Genomic DNA, 26,134 nt, shown 5'->3' with positions numbered 1-26,134 from the left:
GGAACGTCTCTCTCTATCCTGGAGAGAGATGTCAACAGGCTTTTTAAGAAGCAGAACCCCCACAAAGCAGCCGGTCCTGACTCTGTCTCTCCATCATCCCTGAAGCACTGTGCTGATCAGCTGTCTCCGGTGTTCACGGATATCTTCAACACCTCACTGGAGACCTGCCACGTGCCAGCCTGCTTCAATTCCTCCACCATCATCCCTGTCCCCAAAAAACCAAGGCCCACAGGTCTAAATGACTACAGACCCATTGCCCTGACCTCTGTGGTCATGAAATCATTTGAGTGCCTTGTCCTGTCCCATCTCAAATCCATCACTGACCCACTCCTGGACCCCCTGCAGTTCGCCTACAGAGCCAACAGGTCTGTAGATGACGCCGTCAACATGGCTCTCCACTTCATCCTCCAGCACCTGGACTCCTCAGGGACCTATGCCAGGATCCTGTTTGTGGACTTCAGCTCTGCCTTCAACACCATCATCCCGGCTCTGCTGCAGGACAAGCTCTCCCAGCTGAGCGTGCCTGACTCCACCTGCAGGTGGATCACCGACTTCCTGTCTGACAGGAGGCAGCACGTGAAGCTAGGAAAGCACGTGTCTGACTCCCAGACCATCAGCACTGGATCCCCGCAAGGCTGCGTTCTTTCTCCTCTGCTCTTCTCCCTGTACACCAACACCTGCACCTCCAGCCATCAGTCTGTCAAGCTCCTGAAGTTTGCAGATGACACCACTGGACTCATCTCTGATGGCGATGAGTCTGCCTACAGGTGGGAGACTGACCGTCTGGTGACCTGGTGCAGGCAGAACAACCTAGAGCTAAACGCTCTGAAGACAGTGGAAATGATAGTGGACTTCAGGAAGAGCCCGGCCCCACCCACCCCCATCACCCTGTGCGACTCCCCCGTGGCTACCGTGGAGCATTTCCGCTTCTTGGGAATCACCATCACAGAGGATCTCAAATGGGAGCTGAACATCATCTCCCTCATCAAAAAAGCTCAGCAGAGGATGTATTTCCTGAGGCAATTGAAGAAGTTCAACCTGCCAAGGACTATGATGGTGAACTTCTACACCTCCATCATTGAGTCCATCCTCACCTCCTCCATCACCATCTGGTACGCTGCTGCCACGGAGAGGGACAATAACAGACTGCAGCGTATCATCCACTCTGCGGAGAAGGTGATTGGCTGCAATCTTCCATCCCTCCAGGACCTGTACGCCTCAAGGACTCTGAGGCGTGCAGGGAAGATTGCAGCTGACTCCTCCCACCCTGGACACAAACTTTTTGTGACACTCCCCTCTGGCAGGAGGCTGCGGTCCTTCAGGACCAAAACCTCTCGCCACAAAAATAGCTTCTTCCCATCTGCTATTAGCCTCATCAACAAGGCTAGAGAGCCCCACTGTTGCTGATCAATTGCACCAATCACCAGAAAAAATTCCTTGTATGTGAAAACATACTTGGCAATAAAACTGATTCTGATTCTGATTCTGAAATGCACTGTTGTTAGCTAGCTAACTTGCACGGCGCCGCGGCGCGTATGGGAAGGGCACCTACGCAAGCAATGTCAATGCTATGATTGGCTGCATAGCGTAAGTGAACCGTATCGTATCATTGGCTGGACATCTGTCACTCACTGTGTTACACTGCAAAAAGTTACAGAAAAAAATGTTATTGCTCTAATTAATTTACAGTTTATGTTGAATTTTATTTTATGGGCTGTATAGATTTTCTTGTGCGCTGAGAATGTGTGAGCAGTGCGCGATTGCGCAAGTGCGCAGCTTAGAGGGAACATTGGTCAGTACTATCAATATCTGCAAACAGAAAGCTAGCATAGTAGAAATTAAGAGGATTTGTGCTGGCTTTTCTCTTAACCTTGTAACCATGGGCATACCGTTGTAAGTTCTATTTCGTTTTATGCAGTTTTTTTAGTTTTCAAAGCTTGTATTCCATCTTAGTACAGTATTTTTCATATGTTTTAAGAAAACGGGGATCCTAGTTCAAAAACTTGACGTGATAGAGAAAAACTGAGATCAGTTTTGGATTCCGCACCCAAAAATTTGTTAAAAACAGCTGTCAGACCTAACTCAACAAAAATTGTGTTCCCCAGTTTAATTATATCACAAGCTTGTGCTACTCTGTGCAGCTATTACATTTGTTCTGGATGCTGTGTCATACACTGAGCTGTATTTGTTACTGTTAGGTTGACAACAAGTACTCTGCAGACATCCAAACCTAAAACAATTCAAGCGACACCACCGATCTGGCCCTCTGCGTTATGAGTGCATACACGCATTCAAAGCATAAGCTAATAGAGCTGTCATACTCTGGGAAAGATGCATACATAATTGAGGTATATAAATGTGTTTGTGTGTGGGTGGGTGGGGTTGCATAACAGCAACAGGGATTCAGAGCTCTAAGTGGTATGTCATGTCGCTGGATAATTAAAGACATGCTAACTGTGAAGGCTGGGCATCGAAAAACACATGGCAGAGGGAGACTGAGAGAAAGAAAGCAACTGATACCAGATGCTAAGGCCATCCAGTTTTCAAGGTGCATCTGAATACATATAAAGGGGTTAAAAAACAAATCACTACAAAGCAAAAGCATGATAATCCTTTAATTGCAAGAGAGGCAATCTATAATCACTTGATTATTTTTTCTGCGTTCCTCTGCTCTGACACACACCCTCAGATTTTTTTTTGTTAAACTGTCTCTTCCCTACCAATGACACTTCAAAAATCACACAGTCACACCCACATCAACAAGTACTTGATGAGCAGCCTGCATAAACACACGAACACCCACTCCCACACTGCATGGCTGATTTCGGCACGTTGTTGAAATATCTGTGTGCTGTATCTGCATGTGAATTTCTTTGTCATTGGGTTGCGATCCGGCTCATCATCTACAATCAGCCAGTCCTTTCACACTAACACAATAATTGCAAGTGTGAGTGTTGCTAATAATAGGATGTTAAGAGCAACAACTGCCACAGCTCAAGTACATTAAAATAAATAGCACAACAAGGTGAACGGCAGCACAGACCAGCTGCTGCAGAACCGGGGAGGTGCTGTAGGTCTCACAAACAGATATCAAAATGCTGCACAAAGGTTTGGTCAGCGCTATGCTGTTTATATTAGGACAGAGATGGCTTGATATGAACTAGGAATGGTGGGTGTTTATTGTTTGTTGGACACATGTTGGCACCAAAACATAATGTACCTCATGTGGATTGAAACATTTGCAACCATATGAGAGTCAGTGTGCTGGTGAAGGCTTTTTCTAAAAGATCATTTGAGACAAAACAACATGCAAACGCAGAAGTTTTTCTTCACTTTCACATTCTAGAGATCTAAAAGAAGACATCCACATGGACTGTTTAACAGTAGTTACTTATAGTTTCATACTACAACACCGCCAGAGAGAGCAACACTTCATCCAGTGTAGAATTCAGGAAATAATGTGAGAAAAAGACGCTAAAGAAAGAAAGAAAGTTGATGAAACTCCTGGATAGACACGGATGTGCACGCAAACAACACACATGCTTCTTGAGCACTAGAAAACACGATGGTGACCCCCTGACAGCACGAAGGAGAGCTGCTTTGTTTACTGGACTTGAACAACATGAAGAAGTCAAAAAAAGAAAATGCGGTGTGGTTGATAAGGTTGATACATACATATATACATCTGCGTGGTGTCACATTTTGGGCAGCACGTTGACGTCGACGGGTAGTTTCCCTTTGGGATTAACAAAGTGGTATCTCCTCTGTCCATGCAGACCCTCATGGACCTGGGCAGATCACAGAACTAAGGTGATGCTGACATGCTTGTGGCCACGTGGAAACAGATTCCACCAGTTGGCTGTAATAGACCTAAAACAATGCCACTTTCTGTTTGATGTTGTTTCTTTCAAAAGACAAGATGATGAATGCGTTGATGTCTGAACTCGTTAACATCATTTAACATCATAAAATCACTCTATTAACTATTCATAGATCATTCATCAATCACCTCAGTGGCCATCCTAAATGCAGTGAGTGATGTTCTCTGTAACAGACATTTTGCTCTTGTTGTGGTAAAAAAAAAAAAGAAACTTCAGTTTAATCGTTAGTGTCTCCATCTTCGTAACGTTCCGTCATGACAACAGTTGAAAAGGAACATTTTAGGTTCTATCTTGACTCTTTGTTGTAACTAGACTGTATGGTGCACTCTGCGTTTACTACATCATGGAATCAACTCGACTCGACTCTACTTGCTTTTCGTAACAGGTTCTTCTTTTTCCGCTGCAGATAGTACCCCCTAAATGCAGACCTGTCGATATAGCAACGATGCACAAAGCTATCATGACGTAATCTTCAATGAAACACACACATGAACGATGGAGGATACCGAAGGGATACCAAACAGAGAAACGTCTGCACCTCCTCATTGACAATGGCGTGCTTTTGCGGGTTACCATACTAAAAGTATAGTCAGCAGTCAGTCAGTAGTCTGCAGTGTTGTCATGTCACCTTATGGTGTTGCCTTAGCTTGCTTGGAACCTTGGCAGAGGTGACACCAAAAAAAGTACCAGGTACAATTCACAATTTCTGCCCAGTGGAAAACCAAAAAAGGCGAGTACCATGCAGTGAAAAAGGGCTAACAGATGGTGCAACAGGCATTTTAACACTTGTTGCACTTTTCCAGCAACCTATGAAAGAAATATTTTCTGTTTTTTTCTCCTCCTGGTACCGAGGGCTTTTAATGTAAAACGAAGTATTAGAGCTCAACAATTTAGGCATTACATAACCCTCTTTGTTTGTCAGTTGTTGATTGAGATAATTTAGATGCTCATGGGACAGAATGAAAGACAGACCTTCTTAAAGGGGAAATTAAACTTGAGGGGTGCTCTCCATCAGGGTCAAGTTATTTCAACAACTCGCCTCCTGTCTTTAGACTGAATAAAGTCTGTGTTATCTCTATTCAAAAACAGAAATCATAGGGAAACCTATTTTTTCCACACTTTCTATCACAAAACCTGGTTTTGCTGCAAGCGTAAGATGTTTGTTTTGGATCTTCAAACTGGAATGCAAGCAGGACTCACAATAGATCAGTCTAGGAAATATAAGCTGGAACTTCCTAATTAAAACAGTAAGTAAAGTGAGTTAATTCAAGCTGATACTCATGTTGAGGCTGCTTTGGAGAAGGGAGGAGAGGAGAGGAGAGAAGAAGAAGAACAGCATGGGGAGATGAGCGGTCCTTGAGTTATTCATAGCCTCTCCATCAGATTTGTTAAGGGGATTGGAAGCAATTTATAGGCCTCCACTGACTGTTTGACTCAAGCAGCATTATGTCTCTCTATTCCATTATGTTGAGCCGCAGTGTGGGGATAAAGACCAGGCTTCCTATTAGCCTCTGTATAAACAGATAGGGTGATGCTAGACGGGTGCTAAGCCTCGGCAGGGAAGGAGAACTCTGACACTGAGGAGAATAGACAGCAGCAGGCGACAGCCTACACTATCTCCTTGCTTTGTCTCACTATCACCTTCCCTCTATCCTCTTCTCTCTGCACACATGTATCCTCCTTATCTGCCATACTCTGTAGCCCAGGACAGTAGCATCATTGCTGTGGATCAAGAAGTGTTGTGACCTAGAAGCAGAGACAGCTGAGAGCAGTCACAGGTCTGTACCTTGGTACAAATGGATGAGGACATTATAGGCGCAATTTGTGACCCAACAAAAGGGCAGCCACATCACCAAAATTCAAACGACAGCAGTGGAACCTGGCAGATAGACAAAGGCCCCTTTTACACTTGACAAAAAAATCCGCTAACAGCCTCTAACATCAGGCTTTTGTCGGCAATGTGAGAGGGTACAGTCTGAAATCACTCCTGAGTCATGACTCTATAGTAGTAACAGGTATTAATTGACTCTGGCTTTGAGTGGGTTGTATTAACACAACACCCAGGTGAACACACTAATTTTCACTCCTTTTCCTGCCATAACATATTTCAGAGCACAAACACTCTAAACAAACCTGCCACCTGCCCAACATGTGCTGTTATATCATAAACACCATGACTACACCTTTCACTGACAGTGAGCTGTGCTCAGGGATGCAACAGTGAGTGCAGCCCCGAAATAACTTTTAAAAACACACAATCACCAACCAAAGTGTCTCACATGGAGCACTTACAGAAGCACCAACCCACATGACGGATCTCTTTGACCAGTGAGCACGGCAGCTAGCAGCTTACTTTTAGAATCTGCGCCTGTGTGTGTACTCTGTAACTGCATGCAATGACATTGCTCCCTGCAGTTGTCTGTGTCCTCTATGAATAGAGAGGCAAACTCATCTAGCAGTGTGAAAGGAGTCAATCACTTTTTTAGCAGTTTTACCCGCTTTAAACTCAGATAAAACCACACCTACATCTTCAAATGTGTTGTGTTGACAGGTACTTGGAACATCTATAATTCACACCCATTAATATACCGTACATTTCAATATACCTCAAATCATATATGATCAAAATATGAATGGATTCTGTCTTTTAAGAGAAGAGTTCAAGTGAAATGTTTGACAGTTTCTAAGTAAAATGTCTACAACAGTCTTAAAATGTGGCACATTCATTTTTTGTCACTTGCAATATGTTAAATGGATAATTTGACTAAAACGGGTGTGACTGTTACCTCACTGTAGTGATTTACTGACTGTAAATTCCTACAGCACCCTGTTAGGCTCTTCCATAAGGAAACAGATTATTAAAGAACAATTAAGCTGCAAACCCAAACGGTCTAAAAGAGCAGCACAGTGAAAGAAGAGAAGAGAAGAGAACAGGCAGGAGAGAGGAAGGAGAGCGATGGTGTGTGTGGAGCTGTAGCTAATTACTCTGTCCACTAATTCCCTTTTATTCTCATGTTTGCCACTACAGCCATGTACAAGTACACACACACACACACACACACACACACACACACACGTACTGTACACATGCCATACTAACCCACACACCATCCTTTCCATGTGACCATTGCTTTCAGCAGTGTTGAAGCTGCGAGCCTCTTCGATGTTCACTAAAATGAGCAGTCAGTTTATTCTGCCAGACTGTGCTTGTGAGCTTCCAATTAGCAGTTCATTGAAAGTGCTGCTGTGCTTATATGGAGCTGCCAGGGCTGGTTTAGGCTACAGCACTGACAGACAGGACAGGTCAATGATTTGCCCAAGGCCCATGTACTGTACACATACATATACAATATATTCACACTCTTCGTACAATAGACAATATATATCCAATATCTGTATTGTACAATATACATGAACTTGAAAAATTCAACTCTTGGGGCAGAACTCCAAGCACTGTGTCAGGCAAACACCAGACACTGCTCATTACCTGGCTACTACCATCTCTGCTTTGAATCATGGTGGTCACAGCATCATTGTTGGGGGGTCCCTCAGTAGCAGGGACAGGGAGACTGGTAATTATTGAAGGAAGGATGAATACAGAGAGGTCCTTGAAGAAAACCTGTGCCAGAGTGCAAACAACCTTAGACTAGGGCAATGGTTCACCTTTGAGCAAATCGCCAAGACGATGCTGGAGAGGCTTCAGGACAAGTCTCTGACTGTCTTTGAGCAGCCCAGCCAAAGCTTTGACTTAAACCCCATAGAACATCTGTGGAGAGACCTGAAGATGGCAGTTCACAGATCCCAGATGCTTCCTGTCTAATTTGATGGACCTTGAGAAGATCTGCCAGGAAGAATGAGATAAATTGGCCAAATCCAGGTGTGCGTGTACATGTGCGTGTACAGACTTAACCACAAACACTAACTGCTGAATTAAGGATCTGAACATTTCTACACTCATTTATATAATGAGAGATTTCAGGTCTTGATTTGCAAAACAAATGAACATTAAATGTAGGTTGATGGGCAAAAATGGCGGTTCAACCAATTCAAAATTAAATATACAACGTAATAAAATGCAAACAGCGGAGGGAATACTTTCTGAAGCCTGTATGCATGCTGGATGGTTTCAGTAGAGGCTGCATGGCCACATAAGAGTGACGATAGTTTTGGAGATGAGCGACGATGTAACTGCAAGTGGTGAAAGCCTTGACTGTTGATTCCACTGTGCTGGGACCATCTAATTGAACTGGAGGACTGCATGATTGTTTAATTGACAAACTGACAATGCACCCTCTCTATCAACTCATTTTGCGCATGCCAGAACATGACAGCATTCATTTCTTAGATTAAAGATGAAAAACAGATGAGATGGACTTATTAAAATATAAAAAAGATGATTTCCCTTTATCCTTCTTTTCTTGTTTTCCCTAAAACCTTCTTCTGCCTACTCCTCCCTCGCACCACAATATCCAGTCCCTGTCCTTTCTTTCTTTCTTTAGACTAGAAAGGCAATCTGAGGCCAGCAGCAACGGTAACAGCAGCAGCAGTATTACACCCCCATCCCTGTACCTGTAAAAGGCCTTAGAGCAGCAGTAGCAGCGCTTCATCCAGGCTGCAGTGCAGAGTGGATGTGACAGCCAGCAACATGGCTGCAGCATTAATGTCAGATAGGTTATGCTGTGTGTGTGTTTGTGCATGTGTACTGTCACCTCACTCATCATCACTGCCCTCCAAGCCATTAAGGTTGTGTGCGTGTTGTGTTGGGAAAACATAAACTGAAATTTAGGAAAAAATAAAATAACCATGCAATGTGACAGGATGAGGACACAGCAGGAGAGAGGGACAGAGGAACCAAGAGAAACAAGGGAAAAAGAGAAAGAGAGATCGAGAGACACTGCGATTAAGTGATAGAAAGAAAGAGAGATACAGGGAGTCACAGAGAGACAGACAGGGCTGACTCTCTGCCTCTCTTTTCTTCATGCCTCTAATGCCCCTGAGCAGGTTATTTGTTAGCCTGTTACTCAGCAAACAAGCTGTGACTCCTATCCCCCGTTGGCCGTCAAAGACACACACACACACACACACACACACACACACACACACAAATGCTCAAACACACACACATGCACACATGCAGTTGTGGGTTCTGTCCCCTCGGGGGTTGCTGGAGAGATGGGCTCAAGGAAGGCCACCATGCCGACTGATCTCATTCCTCTGTTTGTAGTGGGTGAGGAACAAACATCTACTTTGTGTGTGTGTTTAAGTTGTTTTGTGTGTGATGGAGTCTGAGTGAGACTCACAGGCATGAGGCAAAATGAGAGGGATGAAAGCACAAATTACGTGCACCTGCACATGCTGTGTTTTTGTGTTTGTGTGACTTATGTATGTTTGTCCATAGTCCTGCTATAAGCCTCCCTGCTGCCCACCAGTCAAGCCCTCTGCCTTCATCTGTTTGCATCGATTTGCTCCCTCCGTCTCTAAACCTTGGACTGATCCATGTCTCACTTGGATAGAGGGAGGGCCTTTGGCATTCTGAAGCAAATGTCACAGCCGTCATCAGTGAAATAGATACTTTGCCTCCACCAGACATTTGGGGGTTGCCTCACTCACAGCAAGGATAGAGCAAAGAGGCACAAAGCAATAAGGTTAGTCTGAAAATATGCAGACCTTCAAGTCCAATCTATTGATATCTGCTGCTGCTTCCATGCTACAAAAATAAAAAATTACATAAAGTGTGTTCACACCAATACAGGTTCGACCTGCTGTCATGTAATTAGCCCAAAACATCCATTCACCCAAATAAGCAAATCTTAAAATTAAAAAAAAAGATGTTCCAGTGATCACACCAGCTGATACAAAAAATGCAATGGTCTGCTGTGTGAAGATCTGTCTCATTGATATCCACTTTGTTATCCACACATCCTGCAAACAGACACAGTCAGTAATGTCCCCTCCCAGACACCTGTCGGACTGTTAGAGGCCTCCAGTAAACATATACGCCATTTACACCTGGCATTAAAATGCATTTTGCAAACAGTTCCTAGACCAGAGGAAAATACAAGTGTAAAAGCACCTAAGATGCTGAGGACAGATTGTGATCTGATCAGCCAAACCAACTCCGGAGGTGGTCAGGGACGCATCGTGACTACATTAAACAATCAATCCACATACGACACCTACGTGGCAGATATACATAATCGTGTGCAACTGTTTTAAACCAGCCATCAGCCAGCTGCACAAATCAGCATTTTCCTCTGCTTTGAAAAACAGAATAACACACACACGAGAGGAGGGTGTGGTGTGAGGTGGACAGAGCGATTGGACATCACTTGGATGTCAATGTGGACACAGGACACACAGGACACACAGGAGACACATATAAATACATATAAATGTCATAAGGATGTAATCTGGGTATGAGGCGCATTTTAAGTCCAGGTGTAAATGGAGTCACAGGGCATGTTCAGACCTGGTATTAACATGCATCCTCAGTGATCTGATCACAAGTGCTCACACCTGGCATTAAAATACATCTCAAGAGGGGGGGGGCAGAGAGAGAGAGAGAGAGAGAGAGAGAGAGAGAGAGAGAGAGAGAGAGAGAGAGAGAGAGAGAGAGAGAGAGAGAGGTGCCAGGAGGGGTTGAGTGAATCAAAGCGCTGTGCACAGCTCTGCAGTGAAATAAGATTTTCGCCTCTTGAAATAGTAAAATATTTTCAGTTCATTATGAAACTGTGTTGGGACTAATTAGACTGTGGCAGAGGACATCAGGAGAGGAGGCGGGCTTTCAATGTGACCCAGGACGCACTTGTGTTCTTACTGCTAAAAGAATGTGGCCACATGTGGCCAGGACCACCTCTGAATGTGGTCTGAGGGAACAGATCTCAAATGCATCCTGAATGTGTCCTGGGTGTGTTCACACCCAAACTCAGAGCTGTCCACTTGTGATTGGATGACGTGAGATGGATGTTAAAACCAGGTCTGAACAGGACCATAGTTTCTTAGCTTTGTGCAAAACATGGATATATATATATAGCTATGAATAATGCCACCAGGGAGAACATCCTCTTTAAGCGACACTTGAGAACAACCTTTTCAGCAAGCAATGTGTCTGGTGACGATGTTGGAAGAAAATACTTACAAAACTGTTACAAAGTATTACTGTTAGTTTAAAAAGTGAAACATTTTAAGGCATACATAAATAAGAAAAAAAAAACATGTATTAATATAGGCCACTGGGGTACATGGAATATACATTTCGTGAGACTAGTGAACTACAGCACATGAACAGGAGGCTATCCCGCCTGCACTATGACCTTGTACTACAGCATGACAGCCAGTGGTTCCCCTGCAGCCTTGGAAAAAGAACCATATGGCCAGCATCTGCTGCAGGTCTTTTGTATCTGAAGGTGAGACTGCCCTGTGCAGACCTCAACATAAAACTTGATGTTAAGACTTAAAATATGATACTAATTCTGTGAGGCTTTGATCCTCAAGAAGGTCATTACAAAGCGGTAGAGATCAGTCCATAAAAGCTTAAAAGTGATCAGTAAAACCATTACAGGAGTCAACCAATGACAACCAGTTTAAATGGGTGTGGTTACAATCTAATATAATCGGAATTATTGTAGCACTCTGAAGAATCACAGTCATTTCACCAAGACAGGTTTGATTTCAATATTAAATTAATGTATTTGTAATCTGTGTATTGCTGAAAATTTGGATTGATAAAATTTTTGTAATGCACCTTTACATGTTTTTCAGTATGTTTCTCACAGTATATATGAAAATCCACAAAGTCAGAGGGTCCCTTTCAGAGGTGTGGGACAGACAGGACTGTGTGTGGCTGGAGCCAAATCTGCACTGGCCACCTCCATTGATATGTGGCCCTGTTCCTCTGCTAGCAAGAAACCAGCGGACTGTGAAACGAGCTTTTCCAAACTTGCCCAAAGTCCACAGAGACGATTTACTATAGTGTCGAAAGAGGGAGCAGGAGAAAACCTTTAAAAATATACATTTGTACTGCTACCTTGTCGGCTGAAAGAGAACAGGCAGGGTAAGCTGTGCCATCATACACACTTCACTTGTTAATGCAGTGAAATATGACAGTCAATTTCTCCCCCGCAGTTAAAATATCTGCCAGAAGCTGAGAGGCTTGAGAGATTCTCTTAAGAGATGGTTTTCTCTTCCACAGATTTTTTCCCAGAGGCTGCAACATGGCTGAGTTGGTAACTTTGTCAAAACACTAACTAATGAAAGCTGTCTATTAATGTCATGGCAACTGCACTGGTTTACATAAAGACACACACTCACTACCACAACCCTGCACACAAACCTGCCCCACTGCATACTGCTTACACACTGATGTTAGTTCTGATGGGCACACAGTCACCTTTACACTCCCAACACCCTCCCTCACAAAACCACCACGCACACACAAACACACGCAAACACGCACACACACACGCACACACACACACGCTCAGATAAAATACAAAATCCAGGCCAGCAACAAAGTGAGAGGCTCTGCAGAATAAATCCGCCTCTAAGCCAATATGTAGCCCTACGCCACAGTGAGTGACTTCCACCCTGATCTATCAAAATGGCTCATTCACAAACATGGCAAAACACACAAGCAGAGAATGGAGCTGCGCTATTCCCAGAAGAAATAATCTCCTAAAACCATTACAGGGAACAACTACTGTAGGTGCAGTAGCTGTGGGGAGGATTATGGCCAAACCCTCACTCTCACTCACATACACATACAAATACTTTCCATTCTAATTTGCTCACAACACTTTCTTTATGCTTCATGTGTAAATACAAATTGCTCGTGAAACTACTGTAACAAGCATAGGAAAGCTTTTCCCATTGCCTGGAACAAAGTCTGTGTGTCTGTACAGTACGTGGATCAGTGCAGTGTGCCAACATCAGGAACAACGTTTATTGTATTGGCACTGAATACACTGATATGTCTTTCTGTAAAGTGCATCACACATTAAGACTGTTATGACAACACACTTGGCTTTTCACCAGAATGTAAATATAAAAACCTGACACAGATAACTGTGTTTGTGTCTTTAATAAGAATGTGTTTAAAAAAAAAAGAAAAAAAAAAGGCATTTGCAGTGCAACCACAACATCAAATCCAAGAACCTTGACTATGTATCTTCTCATGCTGTTTCTTCCTTCATATATTCTGTTGAGTGAAGGTGAACAATGCCGCAACATGACTAAGAGTCTACAGCCATGCTAGTGGCTCTGTGAGGCTGGAGTTGTGTACAGCAGTTAATGCTAACATCAGCATCGTAACACGCTCACAGTGCAACATGCTGATGCTTAACAGGTATAATGTTCATCATGTTCACTATCATTCACCATCAGAATTTACAAATGAGTAATCCTCTGGGGACCATGAATGTCTGCACCAAATATGGAGTCAATCCATCAGCTAGACGTTGAGATATTTCACAGAAATTTATGGCAACTGATCTTGAAAATGCCAAAACATTTCCTGACCAAAGTCAGTAGGCTTTATCATTTGGAGTTCATCGACGTCAGTAAAAATTTCATTTGCAGTCCTTCAAATAGTTGTTGAGACATTTGTGTCTGGACCAAATATTCATCATAAACTGACAGACTGAGCGACTGACCATCATCCATAGTCACATTGTTAGCATGTCTAGAAACACGTATCTTATTAAACAAGCAAGTTCGTGAATGGAAGGGCAGGGTGACACTGGCAGAACATTATATAGCTTTTTAAAATACTGCAGTGTAGTTTGTAGCAGATAAAACTGAAGTGACTCAGTATTTACAACTGCCCTTTGTCCGTGTCCATGTACCGGTATTTTCTTCTAGACAAGGGAATGTACTGTCGGACAGAACATGGGCAGACAGTCCAACCTCAGGCTACAGCCACAGTGCTACGGTAATCAGAGAGGAAGTGCTCTGCCTCATTTATTCCTATTATTCATTTATCTGCAAAAACACTTGTGCTTACCAAAATAAACACGGCGTCTCTCCCCATTTGACGTTGCGCCAACTTTCCTGGAGGCAGAGATGTTACAAACAACACACCTCAAAGGGCTAGCACATCACACCAGGCACTCCTCACACGCCTGTGAGCTCACTCCAAATCTCTAAAATAAAATGGGGAAATTAAAACCTGAGGAACAGCAGCGAAAACAACTGTGCAATTGTTAATAAGGATATAGGTTACATGTGGCTGTGGGATCTGAGATGATTTTCTCTGCTCTGGAATGTGAAGACAGTTGCTTAGATACTTGAAAATAAGCCTAAATTAATTCTGTTTTGTTTTGGCCCACAATCCACAATACGCCAGCTTTTTCCTCCACTGAAAACTGAGCTTTCCAAATCCTCGCCCAAGTGGCTAAATTTGTGTGGATGGGGAAACTTAACTTCTAAGTTTGTCAGGCTGTTACAAACATAGTGCTTCAACGAATTAGACAGGCTGATAATTAATCAAGATGTTCCCTCCAATAATTCATTTTGGGTCAATGTAGTTAGTCACACAATGCTGTAACCATCATTGCTATCTCTGTTTCTTTCATGAGATTTCTATAGAAGTATGTAATAAAGTTATGTAAAGACAAGTCTCTTCTTTAGGGCAGTGAATCAGGCTGACTGTCTGATGGGGCTTTATTTATGAGTCTGTATGTTAAAGTGCCGATTTTGATGGTAGCATATCATTCAATTTATCTCAGGCCAGGCTCACATATGAGAGCCCTAGAGAAAGGGGATGGTAGGGAAGTAATAAAACATTATTGGAGTTATTGTTAATATAGAAAAGAATTGTCATTTCTATTATTTAAAATGCCTGCAATATCCTCCCTCACTGGGTGAATGTTTCTCTGTGATAGTGCCCTGATTACCAAAATGGCTATTAAAAATGCCTCATTCTGCCATCCAAATGTAAACTTAATCCCTGGATAATCAATTCTACAACTTGGCCATCCTTGTTAGGTGGCAAATCTGTTCTCTTCCCCCGACCATCACCGCATTATTAGTCAGACAATCAACAAGCCACTTCGACACAGAGCTAGTTTAATTGGATGCTGCACAGAGCATTACCATACCCGTTGCCTAGCAATGGGTTCTTATGCCAGTATTGCTGTCTTTGTGAATGTTTTGCCCAAAATGGAATCTATAATTACTTTGCAATTACTACCTTTTCCCTCAAACAAGTTCTTATCATCCTCCTGATAGCTTCCTGCCCAGCGGTGCTCTTACTGAATTGGCACGACATGATATAGCCCCTGCGGATTATTTGATCCTATACCAGAGACAGGTCTAATAGAGTGAATATTCCCAGCATATACCATTCAAATAATAAGAACATCTCCAGTGGTCATTTGGCTTTGATGATTACAGAGGCTTTGAAGATTACTGAAGCACCTGCTCACATCAGCTGACTGTTGTATAAACCTGAACCTCCTGGCTGTCCTACAGAAGCTGTCCTGCTAATTAGTTGTCACTGTGTTGAAAAGTAATCAGAACTAAGCAACTACATCTCCACAAGGCCAGTTCAGTGTTTAATGATGTCTTTGCCTTTGTGGTGCAAAGATAGCACTGTACTGTACATACAACTTTTTGCATGGGAACATGCATGTTGTATAGGTGCTAACTATAATTAGCTTGAGGACCAAAGGGTTTTAGGTATCTTTTACTTTTACAGAGGAAAATCCTGGTGGATCTGTGTGAAGGACTGTAAGCCATGGTCTGCTAAATTTCTCTTTAATGTAAATGAAATTTCATCCATTCCTTTCTCATGTCTTTCCTTACACTCTTAACTCCCGACTCTTGTGGATGTATTTGTGAGTAGAGCACAAACTTTATAGGATGAGCTGGAACTTCCTTACAGAGCCCTGAAATCCCTCAGTTAGTGAGGACAGACACAAAATAACTGGAAAACAAAACAGCATCAGCACAGAGCTGTTATGAATGCACTGCTGTAAGCGACACTGGCTGGAAGAGGATGATAGTAACGAAAGAGATTATGAGCCATGTGCTGTATGTCGCCACCAGGTTGGTCGGCTGGAGAGTCTAATAAGCAGGCTAAATGAGGCCTTGACACCAGCCAGAACACAATTCCATACTTTCTTTTATTGGCAGTGCTGATGCAGTGAGGTCAGCCAATACACTACTGTTTACAGCTATGACACTGGGGACTGAGATTGGAGTCGTGACATGGCCCTGAAACAGCCCTCATCCTCCTTGGACCACACTAACAAAATACCTCCCTGTATTACTGCACTGGCAGGTCAGAGTGGGGACACTTAGGCCTTCTTAACATGAAAACCTGGTTTAAAAGGAGGAGGACTGTCCCATTTAAGGACTGCCTACATTTTACTGTATTATATTATGTATTATTATAAATACTAATTACTAGTTTCTTCTCCATTTGTTTTATGTACCTCTGTTTTCACGTTACTCTGTTATCCTGTGATTCACTGTTGATTAGTGAATGTAGTTTGGCCCGTTCATCAAGATCTGCTCCACTTGTTATTGCACCATTACCCAGAGGACCAATAAAAAGTGATTAGCCTGAATTTTATGATTACACAGAAACATTTCGTCCCACATGAGGGCTCTGTGTAATTCATGTAACTTTTTTAAACTTCATAATTTCTCCCCGTTTATAAAATTTGCATTTTCCACAGTAACTCAATTCTGTTTGTTAATGAGGATAAATTAAGATTAATGTGCATTCATGACATCATATACTCACTAGTACTACACAATTTTAATATTAATTATTTAATCACTATAAGCTATAACATTATGAGGCTAGAGAGGGCGCACATAAAATGTAACTTCAGTCAAAATATTAACAAATACTGGAAGACTACACAAACACACAGAGGGTAAATGATAAATGCATATACACACGTTCAAGAAAGTATCTTAGAAACAGCACTGCTGATGTTTGTTGTGACCAGTTAATATCTGATATACAGGGCTCTCTTTCTAAGGGTTGTTAAATTAAACGAGGTTGCCAGTTTATTAAGCACATCTGCTGTAGCTACACCCGGTGCATTATAATACAACATACATGTGATGAGTATAACCTTGAGAAGCTCATCATGGTTAGTTTTAGTTGAGACTGAGGTCTTGACTGAAGTCTATAAACAGTAGTTTGTGATGTGCTGTATTATACTGAGAGGCATTTAACTGATATTTATTTGGCTGTGGTGAAACACAACTCTCTAAAAACACTGGTGGCAGTCCCATCACCATAAGCTTTCACCTCTATATTTTACACTGGCTAACTAGCAGGACCCAGATTGTCTTTCCCTGCTTTTAGCCACACTGTGATGCTCCAGCCGGCACCGCTTAGAGGAGCAGGTGGTCACAGCAGACAGTGAGCTGAGCTGTGCTGAGGACTCACCCAACGCCTTGCTCAATCTCCTCCCACCCGTCTTGTCCTTTATCTTTCCAACCATCCTTTTCTTTCATTCATCCAATCATTCATCCTGCCCCACTCATCTTTATTTCTTCCTCACTGACTACCTACTTCTCTCTCTCTCCCTCCATCTGCGGGCCCCCACAGACAGTGGCAGCCAGAGTCTGACATCCCCCAGATGTACAGCAGGTTCTCCTCCACACACTCTGTTGTTCCTGCAGCACATTCACCCACCGCAAACTGACCGTAGCTCAATGCACTTAAGAAGTCACAGAGATTTATTCGTCACTCTTCTTTTGTGTTTGTGTGTGTGTGTGTGTGTCTCTACACAAGACCAGCGGAAAGGAAGTAAGAGGTGATTTCCTGGAGCTGGCACAGGCTGTGCAGAGCCTATCAAGAGAGTGAAAGAAGAAAGCTGATGTGCAGGCCATCAGGATGAGCTGCAGTGTACTTGATAAGGCAGTACAAACCAATGATGGCCAAGACAATCCAGTCTGTTTCACACCCAAACCCAAAACACTAAAATATTGCTACCATGCTTTTTTTATGCCAGCGACAACATTGCAAGTTTATTGACACTCTACTAATCCCTAAACAGATTAAATATGAATTAAAATCTGCTCTGGTTAAACTGTGAGAGCCCTGGGAATAAAACCACATGGCACAAAAAGATACCTGCAGTGAGTATGACATGACTAAATCCTCTCTGATTACCTTAAACACGAGGATTAGTTTCCAAAGGAAAAAAATCCCCCCATAAGTCTAAGTGACAGGGCTACACTTACTGGGCAGGACAGGAGTGAGATGCTGTAAAACAAGAACGGGGTGATTTCTCCATTCACTGGTGAAGAAAATGGCTATTCCATTCTCTCTTAGTCAACCTGAAAATTGATATTAAATTTAGGATTGGCATTACATATATGTTTTGGTCTCTTATCTAGTTAGAGTTTCCTCAGGAGAAACTTTGTGGAAGGTTCTTCAGGAAGCAATCTCCGTGAATTTGTGCACTTGTGTGATTTCTGTATGATTTCTGTTACGAGAGGTCAGCTTTGAGCTGCAGAATCATTTATAAACCAGGCAGAATCAGAAGATTTGGAAAAAAAAATTCATCAAAAAATAAAAACCAGATCACACAGATTTAATGTTTTCACTGCTCCATGAAATTTTGTTTTCTGACGCACAAGTTTTAAATGTAAATTTTGTATTTCTTTTTTTTTTCTGAATAAATAAATCTGAATAAACAGAGGTAAATGGACAAATCAGGATAGGTGAGAAGGGGGTGTAAAATGATGATTGATATCTAACCGAACAGGATACAAGTCATTAGGCCTTTTCCACTACATGTACCTAATGGCCAGTAACACCATTGTCACAGGTTGAACTTTTGCTTTTCAGCTGCATCTCCCCATCCTGTGATTCAGGAGAGAATCAGTGGGTTAGTTTGACATTACAGCCAAGAGACTGACCTGACCTGTGGAGAGCTGGTCATCAGGGTGGGAGCTGGAAAATCATTATAAGTGCCAATTTTTCTCCATTATTGTGTGCTGCACTTCTCAACCAAACAATACATAAAAACAGTGGCATTTCTCCTGGTATCTAAGGTCATGGAAACTTTTCTGTCATGTATTTTCAAAATGTTCTGGTTTGTAAAACACAGTGGAAACACAAGGGCCTGCAATCAAAGCCTTACGGGTTCTCAAAAGTTCAGGCCATGAGACGCTTCAGGTTAAGGGTCATTAAGTTCCTATTGTGGAAAAGAGCTGTGCTACTAGAACGGATTAGTCGACTTTGACACAGAAATGTTTTATCCATTCCTGGTGTTAATTTAAATTACATTTTTATGTGTTATTAGGTGTGACCACTGATCCTCAACCTATTTCAATGAGTGTACATCCACTCAGCTATCCAACGAGTGTGTGAATACTGAGGCATGTGATTGCATCTATGAGTGTGGACTGGGGCACATTTCTTCTTCAGTACTGGTGGGACAACTGTAAAGCCGCATGGTGTGGAATTCAAAAAAGCAGTTAACCGTATTCTTCGATAGTGTTGTAGTTTCAAGTTGTACATTTGTATGACATTGCAGATTACACTTGAGACTTTATGGTGCATAGCTTTTGAGAGGATGCATACATGCATGCATGATCAAAAATACCAAATGTGCCAAAGGCATGTCGTTCCATAGGGAGCAGCATGTAATTAAAGCGCAGAATTACGGGCTTTTTAAAAACCGCCTCCCAAGATGCTGATACCCCAAAGGACATGTTATTCAGCAATAGCTGTTCTCTGTTCCATTTCAGTGTCTTGTATCTAAGTCCAGGGCTCAATTGTGTTTTTTACTTGGTTCTCTGCTAACACATTAATACTTATTGATCCATGTAAGGAAACACTGAAAGCTCTTCGTGGAGGAATAAGCCACAAAATAAAAGAATGTGGTAGGGATTTATGTCTCAGTTGTAGTGAATCAATGGTACATGACACGATGTGCAGTCAAGAATGTGAGGTGCACGGCACACACTAGGGTCTGACGGGAGATAAGTATGCTTGTATTTTCTGTGGCTGTGCTCACTTACAGGTTCAGTGTTAACAGATACCTACAGTATACTGAAAACGTATTTTTTTTGGGAGATTTCAGGCCTTTCAATAAGGTGAGAAATTTCGACAGGTAAACAAAGAGCTGGACTTGAAATTAGTTTGAATTGGAATGATCAGCTTGAGGAAATTATATGAAACATTTCAAAAATATTTTTTTAATTCAACAGAAATAAAGCAGGAAGTCTGACTCACTTCCCAGAGTTTTTTGAGGATTATCCGTCACATATGTTCATGCAGAAATGCTCTTTACTCAAAGATAAGAAACTGCAGACCAGAAAAAAACATTTAACATCCAATTCACCTGCTTCCAATTAACTACTTATATTCCCACTCAAACCCACAGGTTCACCAGGTTACAAGACCGCTTCAGCTATGAAATCTGGTGTTCAAAAAAATAAGCTTTTGTAAAATGTAGTTAGTCGCAGTTATAAAAATATACATAAAGTATGTTGCAAGAAATGCAAAGGTTTGATAACATTTTTTGTCGAAGAATGTGCTGTCTGCTCTGAAAACCCTTCAAAAAGATGTACATATGTTTCTCATGGTTGGACATTGCTTAAACATCACTGACTTACCGGCGGTGAAGTCCTTGTTGAGGTCGATGAAAGCGTTAGAATGAGGGATGCGCATGGTGACAGGTGAACTCAGTGCATTTCGCCACACTGGATTCCTGAAGGAAGGGAAAACCACACGGCAACAGCAGGATTTAAAAGCTCCGCATTTTAGAAAGTATAAGAGCGACAGAAGTAAACATTTTTTAAAATCGCAAGTGAGTTTGAGAATTACATTACCTGTTGGTGAGATAGCAGACTTCAGTCGATTTCTTGTTTTCGTCGGTGACTCCAAAAATATCTGGGATCATGTCCCCATTAAAACTGTGGGTTAGGGTTAGGGTTAGTTTTTTTTATTGAAATTAAATCAACACGCTTCATTAAAACTCGATACCTGAGTTCACAGTTTATTAGATACACACTGTACAAACAAATGGTAAAGCCCTGCAGTCTTGTTGAGTTTTTGCTGACACGTGTAGATCCACCTCATCATCATTTTTAAGGCCATAATCAGTGCTGGTGTTGCACTGGACCACAATATATTGAGGTGTTTTCATTTGATTACACAGGTGTGCCTAATAAACTGGTAACTTGGTGTATATTAATCTTATCTAAAATGAGATATACAATCTAAAAACAGGTGTTTTGAAATGAATGAAGATACTCACTCCATAACAAGAGGTTGATCTGTAAAGGTCTTGTTCAACATGAGCCCACCACCCATATCTGCAGAAGATGAACAGAAGTCAACAGCCCCTGAGTAATGCTTGGTCTGACAACAACACACCAAGACAAATCAGTGGGCTGGTCAAATCAGGCTAATATATCACGGTATATCACATTATATTATCAATATATTAAAGAATGTAAAGTAATTTTATATTGTTTTAGTGTATGGTCATTGTTGTAGACTGAATGAGAACACTTCAGACAGTGTAGACAGTTGGTAACAGTACCAAGACCCTGAAACTGAAACAGCTAAATGGATATCAGCCATCGCTTACAGTTTTTAACATTTATAGCAATACGTCCTGACATGACAACCCAAAATATCTTCTGTGAAAAGGGCCAATGGGAAGTAAGAGAAAGACTTATGCTCATGAACTACTCATCTAAATGAACACTTTACCCACTTTGCACAAGGTGACAATGGAACCAGAAAGGCTTTTTTAATTTGACTGGCTGGTTTGCTTCATGAGCATTACCAGATTTTCTGTTCTTTACTTTAAAAATGTTTTTCTATCTTTTGCTTTACAATTGGTTATTATCTTCATTATTTTCACATAAATCAGATTCATACACATCCTGCACAACAGACACCACAACCAACTCGTCTTTACTGGAGATGTTCGAATTAATAACATTAACGATGACTCCACTCCAGCAATTTCTGCAATGCAATGCAATGCAGCAGTCACTTATGTTATGATTTACACATGTCAAAATGTCTGCTGTGAAAATTATCAACACAGCTTTACTTCTACCGCATGCCCCCTGATCAATAGCACCCAGGAGGGGAGCAAAGTTCCACTCTGTTTTTTAGTCAAAAATACGCACCACAGTATGACATAAAAAATAAAATTAACAACAATGAGGATGATGAAATCAAATCATGTGTGCTTAAAAATATGAGCTAAATCCCTCATCTGTGTTCTCTGGCCTCCACCCACCCTCAGCACCTATTCACTGTTGGAGGTGTACCTAATGTGTGGTTGTCCCCCCAAAAGATGAAAACAGTTGTTTCTGGCTTGGGTTTGATCTGAGCTGTAAGAAGGACATCCATCTGAGAGTCTCCATCATAGTCTCCTGGAACCACACTGGTGATGACGGTGTCCCTGAAATTAGAGGAAGATTGTCCATTAACATGAGAGTCAGTGACATGGTGCTCCTGCTATTTCTTTACTCTTGTTTAAAACAGTCCCTCCCACTGAGTAAACACAACCATTTTGAACCGTCAGTCCCTTCCTCAGTAAGACCAAGCGACACTAAATGAAGACATGACATGTGACAAATCACATGTACATGGAATTACACATTATAACTAAAAGGGAAATCGGTCACAGTCACATATTTACCTCGGTAAAAGTTGTTCAGAGATTTGGACTTTGGGCTTGAAGTAAGGGGGTTTCGAGTCAGCCAAGAATATCATCAGTTCAGATTCTGAAACAATAAGAAGTCCACATAGGTATTTCTGTTCACTGAAGCTCAGTTCATCTCCACAGCCTCTCAGTCATTTTCACTGCGACACAGGAGGGAGCTTGTAGCACCGCATCATAAGTTAAACACACTTTTAGATACATGGAATTACAATGGTGATGTTGTGATTTACAATATATTATATATAATATAAATACACTGCTATCCATTATCATCGCGACATGCTGAAACTACAATGCAGCCGTACAAGACACGTAATGTGTTAATTAGCTCACATGACAGAAAGTACTGCAACATTAACATACGTTCTCTGATAATGAAGATGTCTGTCTGTTTATCCGAGTTAAAATCCCCGAACGCTGCCATCGTCCCGTGATTTTCAGCACCGAAAAGGTCGGCCGTTACATCCTGAAGAGCAAATGTGTTATAACGCCCCACAAAAAGGAACAAAAATGCCAAGATATTCAATTTAAATGTCCACATCCTTCTGCTAGTTGAGCTCCTCACAACAACACCAACAGCTGTACGGCACTCTGCTTTACGACAGGATGAAGAAGCAGCTTTTTTCGATTAAATGACGCAGTATGTCAGATATCAAATTTAAATTTAGAAATATGCTCTGCTATTTTATTTTTGTTTGTAAGATTCGGAACTAATGAACTGAAATGAGAGTGAATAATGCGATATTAGCGTTTCCTCGTTTACGTTAGTGTCGTGCTCCCGTGTAGTTTGACAGTTGACAGCTAAAGAAAGTTAGCTAGAGCTAAGTCGGAAAAGAAGGAAATTTACTTTCAGAGTAAATGCGCAACCGTTATCAAGCTGGCAAGGAACTAAAGTGAACGCATTATAACAACTAAAAGACCTTAATACTCTGTAATATGAGGTAAAAATTTACCGAACAGTGATGTATTATTCACCAGGAGTCCATGTCAGTTTTTTGAATTTATATTGTTCATAGCGATGGCTGATGGGCCTCACTTTTATTTTGAAGGATAAAACCGGAACTCCTTCAACGTTCTGGTAACTTGGAGGCGGTGTAAACATGGCGAGTCTGGCAGATGTCGGTTGGAAACTCCTGGAATTCAAAGCCCGATCAAAAAGATCAGGTCTGACTTATTACTTTGCATGACATCCTACAGTGTTACTCTCCCCTGTCTTTGGTGCCAGTGCTTGTGTGAGACTCTGTGTTTGTAAAGCAACCGAATCCCGGGTTAATGTGACTTGATGTGTCCATTTAATTTGTCCACTGCAATGACTGTACAAGCATGAAAGGTCAGAGGTGTAAATGTGCAGCGCTCAAGAGCTATTTTAAGAGCTTCTCAACAGGTCTGCTTTCGCTGTTAAATCTCACCAATAGTTAACTGCACTGTGTGCCCTGCATGAGGTATGAGAATTATCAGAGGGCCTGGGAAACCTGTGCTGTCCTTGCAATGGGGTCTGATCACATTATAAAATGTTATAGGGATAGAAACATCACAGCAAATGTTATTTGTCGCCCCACGTAGGATCACTTTTGAGTGATACAACTGAGAAAAACACCATAAATGAGTCTTTCCAACAGTTAATATGGTATAAATATATGTAATTGTTAAATTGTAAACTTAATCAGTTATTCCACCTATAGTTTTTAGCTGTAGTAATAATCTTTTGTTGTGCTAGATATAGATTTCATAACACTGTCACCCCATAAATCATCAAGTAGTGTCATGAAAACTGTCATTGCTTAAAAATTCTGTTTCTGCTAAAATGTAGCGTGCAAAGACATAGAAGGAGAACAGCTCTTAGAGCAAAAATTCTGAATTTTTTTATTAATTAAATGTGATAACTTGCATCTGTTCTCCCATTTTTCATTTGACAGCTGTATTAACACAGCAGTTCAGCATTCTGTAGGATGTTATGGAGCATTATGGGCAATAACTAGTGAAGCACTGTCCTAATTTAGTGACATACTGTAGTTATTTTCTTAATTACATTACCATCATGTACAATAATTCACCATTACTCTATATCTTTCAAGGGTTAAAATAACTTTCATTCCTAAGTAAATGCAATGCATTATAATTTTTTGCACATTGTTCATGATCATCATCACCCCAGGGTGTAATTCATTGTTGATTCATGCATGTCTAAAATCTAACTCTGTTCTACTAACTCCTTCCTGTGAATTGCTGTAGATTTGTGATTTAGCTGAGAGAGACGATTGGCCTTAATTTCACCTTTTGAGAATGGCCGGTTCAGTGGCTGCGATTGCCCGGCCTCATCGGAAAGTTCACAGACTCAGTAAGTATTGGCAGCAGATCCAAGGAAAACACTGCAAGCAGCCACGAACAGAGGACCAGGGAGGTGACCAGTAAAGATTACAAGGAAATCACAAATATGCTTATTATTTCTCCATTTTCTCATTGTCTGTAAAAACATATAGTGAAGTTAACACATGTATTTTGACTTCATTTATGGTTATACAGCAACCAGCTGAAATCATGATACAATTATTTTCGTATCGCTCGCTACACACTTGTGCTTTCTTTGGCTGTTGGAAATGCAGATGTGCAAAATAGTGTAATATTATATGTTAATTTACTGTGAGTTGATATTGTTGATACAATGTGTTTTATATGGATTAGCTATTACAAAAAAATTACTCAAAATAAATTTACAGTATTTATGAAGTCATGTAGTTTACTGTGTCTTTAAGAGTGTTTGAGGTCTGCATCACTGAAGTTAGTCATGAGATTGTTTAAAGCCAGCCAAACACCAACAGCCCACATTTGTCTGATCTTATGTTAGAAATTAAAATTGGAATATTGGACTTCCTCTATGCTCTTTTATTGTGTTATCTTTAAAAAGAGATGAATTGGCTTTGTCCCCTGCAATTTTTAAGCTGATGGAAATTATGCTAATTTCGGTCAGAATGTGAATTTTTCAGTACCTGTGGTATTGACCGAAGGTCGAACCTATTAAAATGCAAATCTCAGCAAAGTGTAAAGTGTCTGAGAATAGAGAAAGTCTAACAGATGGGGGTTTCCCTCAAAGTCCTGCTCTCTCTCAGCTCTGAGGAAAATGTGTCTGATGGAAAGTCACATGTTGCAATTTGAATTTTTAGCTCCTGGCCTGAATATAGTTTTGTGTGTTGAGCCCTTTGAGATGCAGTGTGTTGCAGTGAAAAAACAAATTTACTGATGGCATGTGTCTATTGTTTTTTGTTTTTCATTTACTCTGGTGCTTATTTTCTCTTATATTCATTGGAATCAGTGACATTTGATGAAAGAAAGATATCCACAAGCTATTGCTACTATTGGAATATTAAAAATAAGACACTCAAGAAAAACCTAAGGAATCACCATGCAATTTTCACCTTACTCCAGTTAGTCCTTAAGACATAACGTTGGCAAATTTTTTAGAATATTTCAAGGATCAATCGACAACCAACCATTAATTTTGGAAAAAGATGTTGTAGGTCAATCTTTGATGGAGTAACACTGGTCACTGGTTAGAGAGCATGACCCTTTGTATATAACAGATATTTG

The 26,134-nt window shown here is 41.3% G+C and overlaps 2 protein-coding genes across 6 annotated transcripts in view; one reads left to right on the top strand and one right to left on the bottom strand.

Moving 5' to 3' along the window:
• Window positions 1–26,134, bottom strand: part of itfg1 (integrin alpha FG-GAP repeat containing 1) — a 156,532-nt gene that overhangs the window by 129,711 nt on the left and 687 nt on the right. The window contains exons 1-6 of one of the 2 annotated variants that reach the window (XM_071489190.1): window positions 22,913–23,184; window positions 22,526–22,610; window positions 22,152–22,285; window positions 21,119–21,176; window positions 20,691–20,774; window positions 20,475–20,569 (exon numbers count right to left, since the gene is read on the bottom strand). In XM_071489190.1, coding sequence (XP_071345291.1) covers window positions 20,475–20,569; window positions 20,691–20,774; window positions 21,119–21,176; window positions 22,152–22,285; window positions 22,526–22,610; window positions 22,913–23,090 — 634 coding nt within the window. In that variant the 5' untranslated portion in view covers window positions 23,091–23,184. Of the gene's footprint in view, window positions 1–20,474; window positions 20,570–20,690; window positions 20,775–21,118; window positions 21,177–22,151; window positions 22,286–22,525; window positions 22,611–22,912; window positions 23,185–26,134 lie in introns of those variants that run through there. The other variant, XM_071489191.1, reaches the window with a different exon arrangement.
• The window catches only part of phkb (phosphorylase kinase, beta), a 105,416-nt gene continuing 102,878 nt past the window's right edge, over window positions 23,597–26,134 (top strand). For 2 of the 4 annotated variants that reach the window (XM_071489189.1, XM_071489188.1), the window contains exons 1-2: window positions 23,597–23,713; window positions 24,782–24,887. In XM_071489189.1, the coding sequence (XP_071345290.1) occupies window positions 24,833–24,887 (55 nt within the window). In that variant the 5' untranslated portion in view covers window positions 23,597–23,713; window positions 24,782–24,832. The remainder of the gene's footprint in view (window positions 23,714–24,781; window positions 24,888–26,134) is intronic. The other 2 variants (XM_071489186.1, XM_071489185.1) reach the window with 1 other exon arrangement.

Source organism: Trachinotus anak, unplaced genomic scaffold, assembly GCF_046630095.1.
Source record: "Trachinotus anak isolate AG129_WGS33_773 ecotype Australia unplaced genomic scaffold, CSIRO_AGI_Tana_v1 ptg000011l, whole genome shotgun sequence".
NCBI classification, from domain to species: Eukaryota; Metazoa; Chordata; class Actinopteri; order Carangiformes; family Carangidae; genus Trachinotus; species Trachinotus anak.
This window is presented reverse-complemented; position numbering and strand designations above follow the sequence as displayed.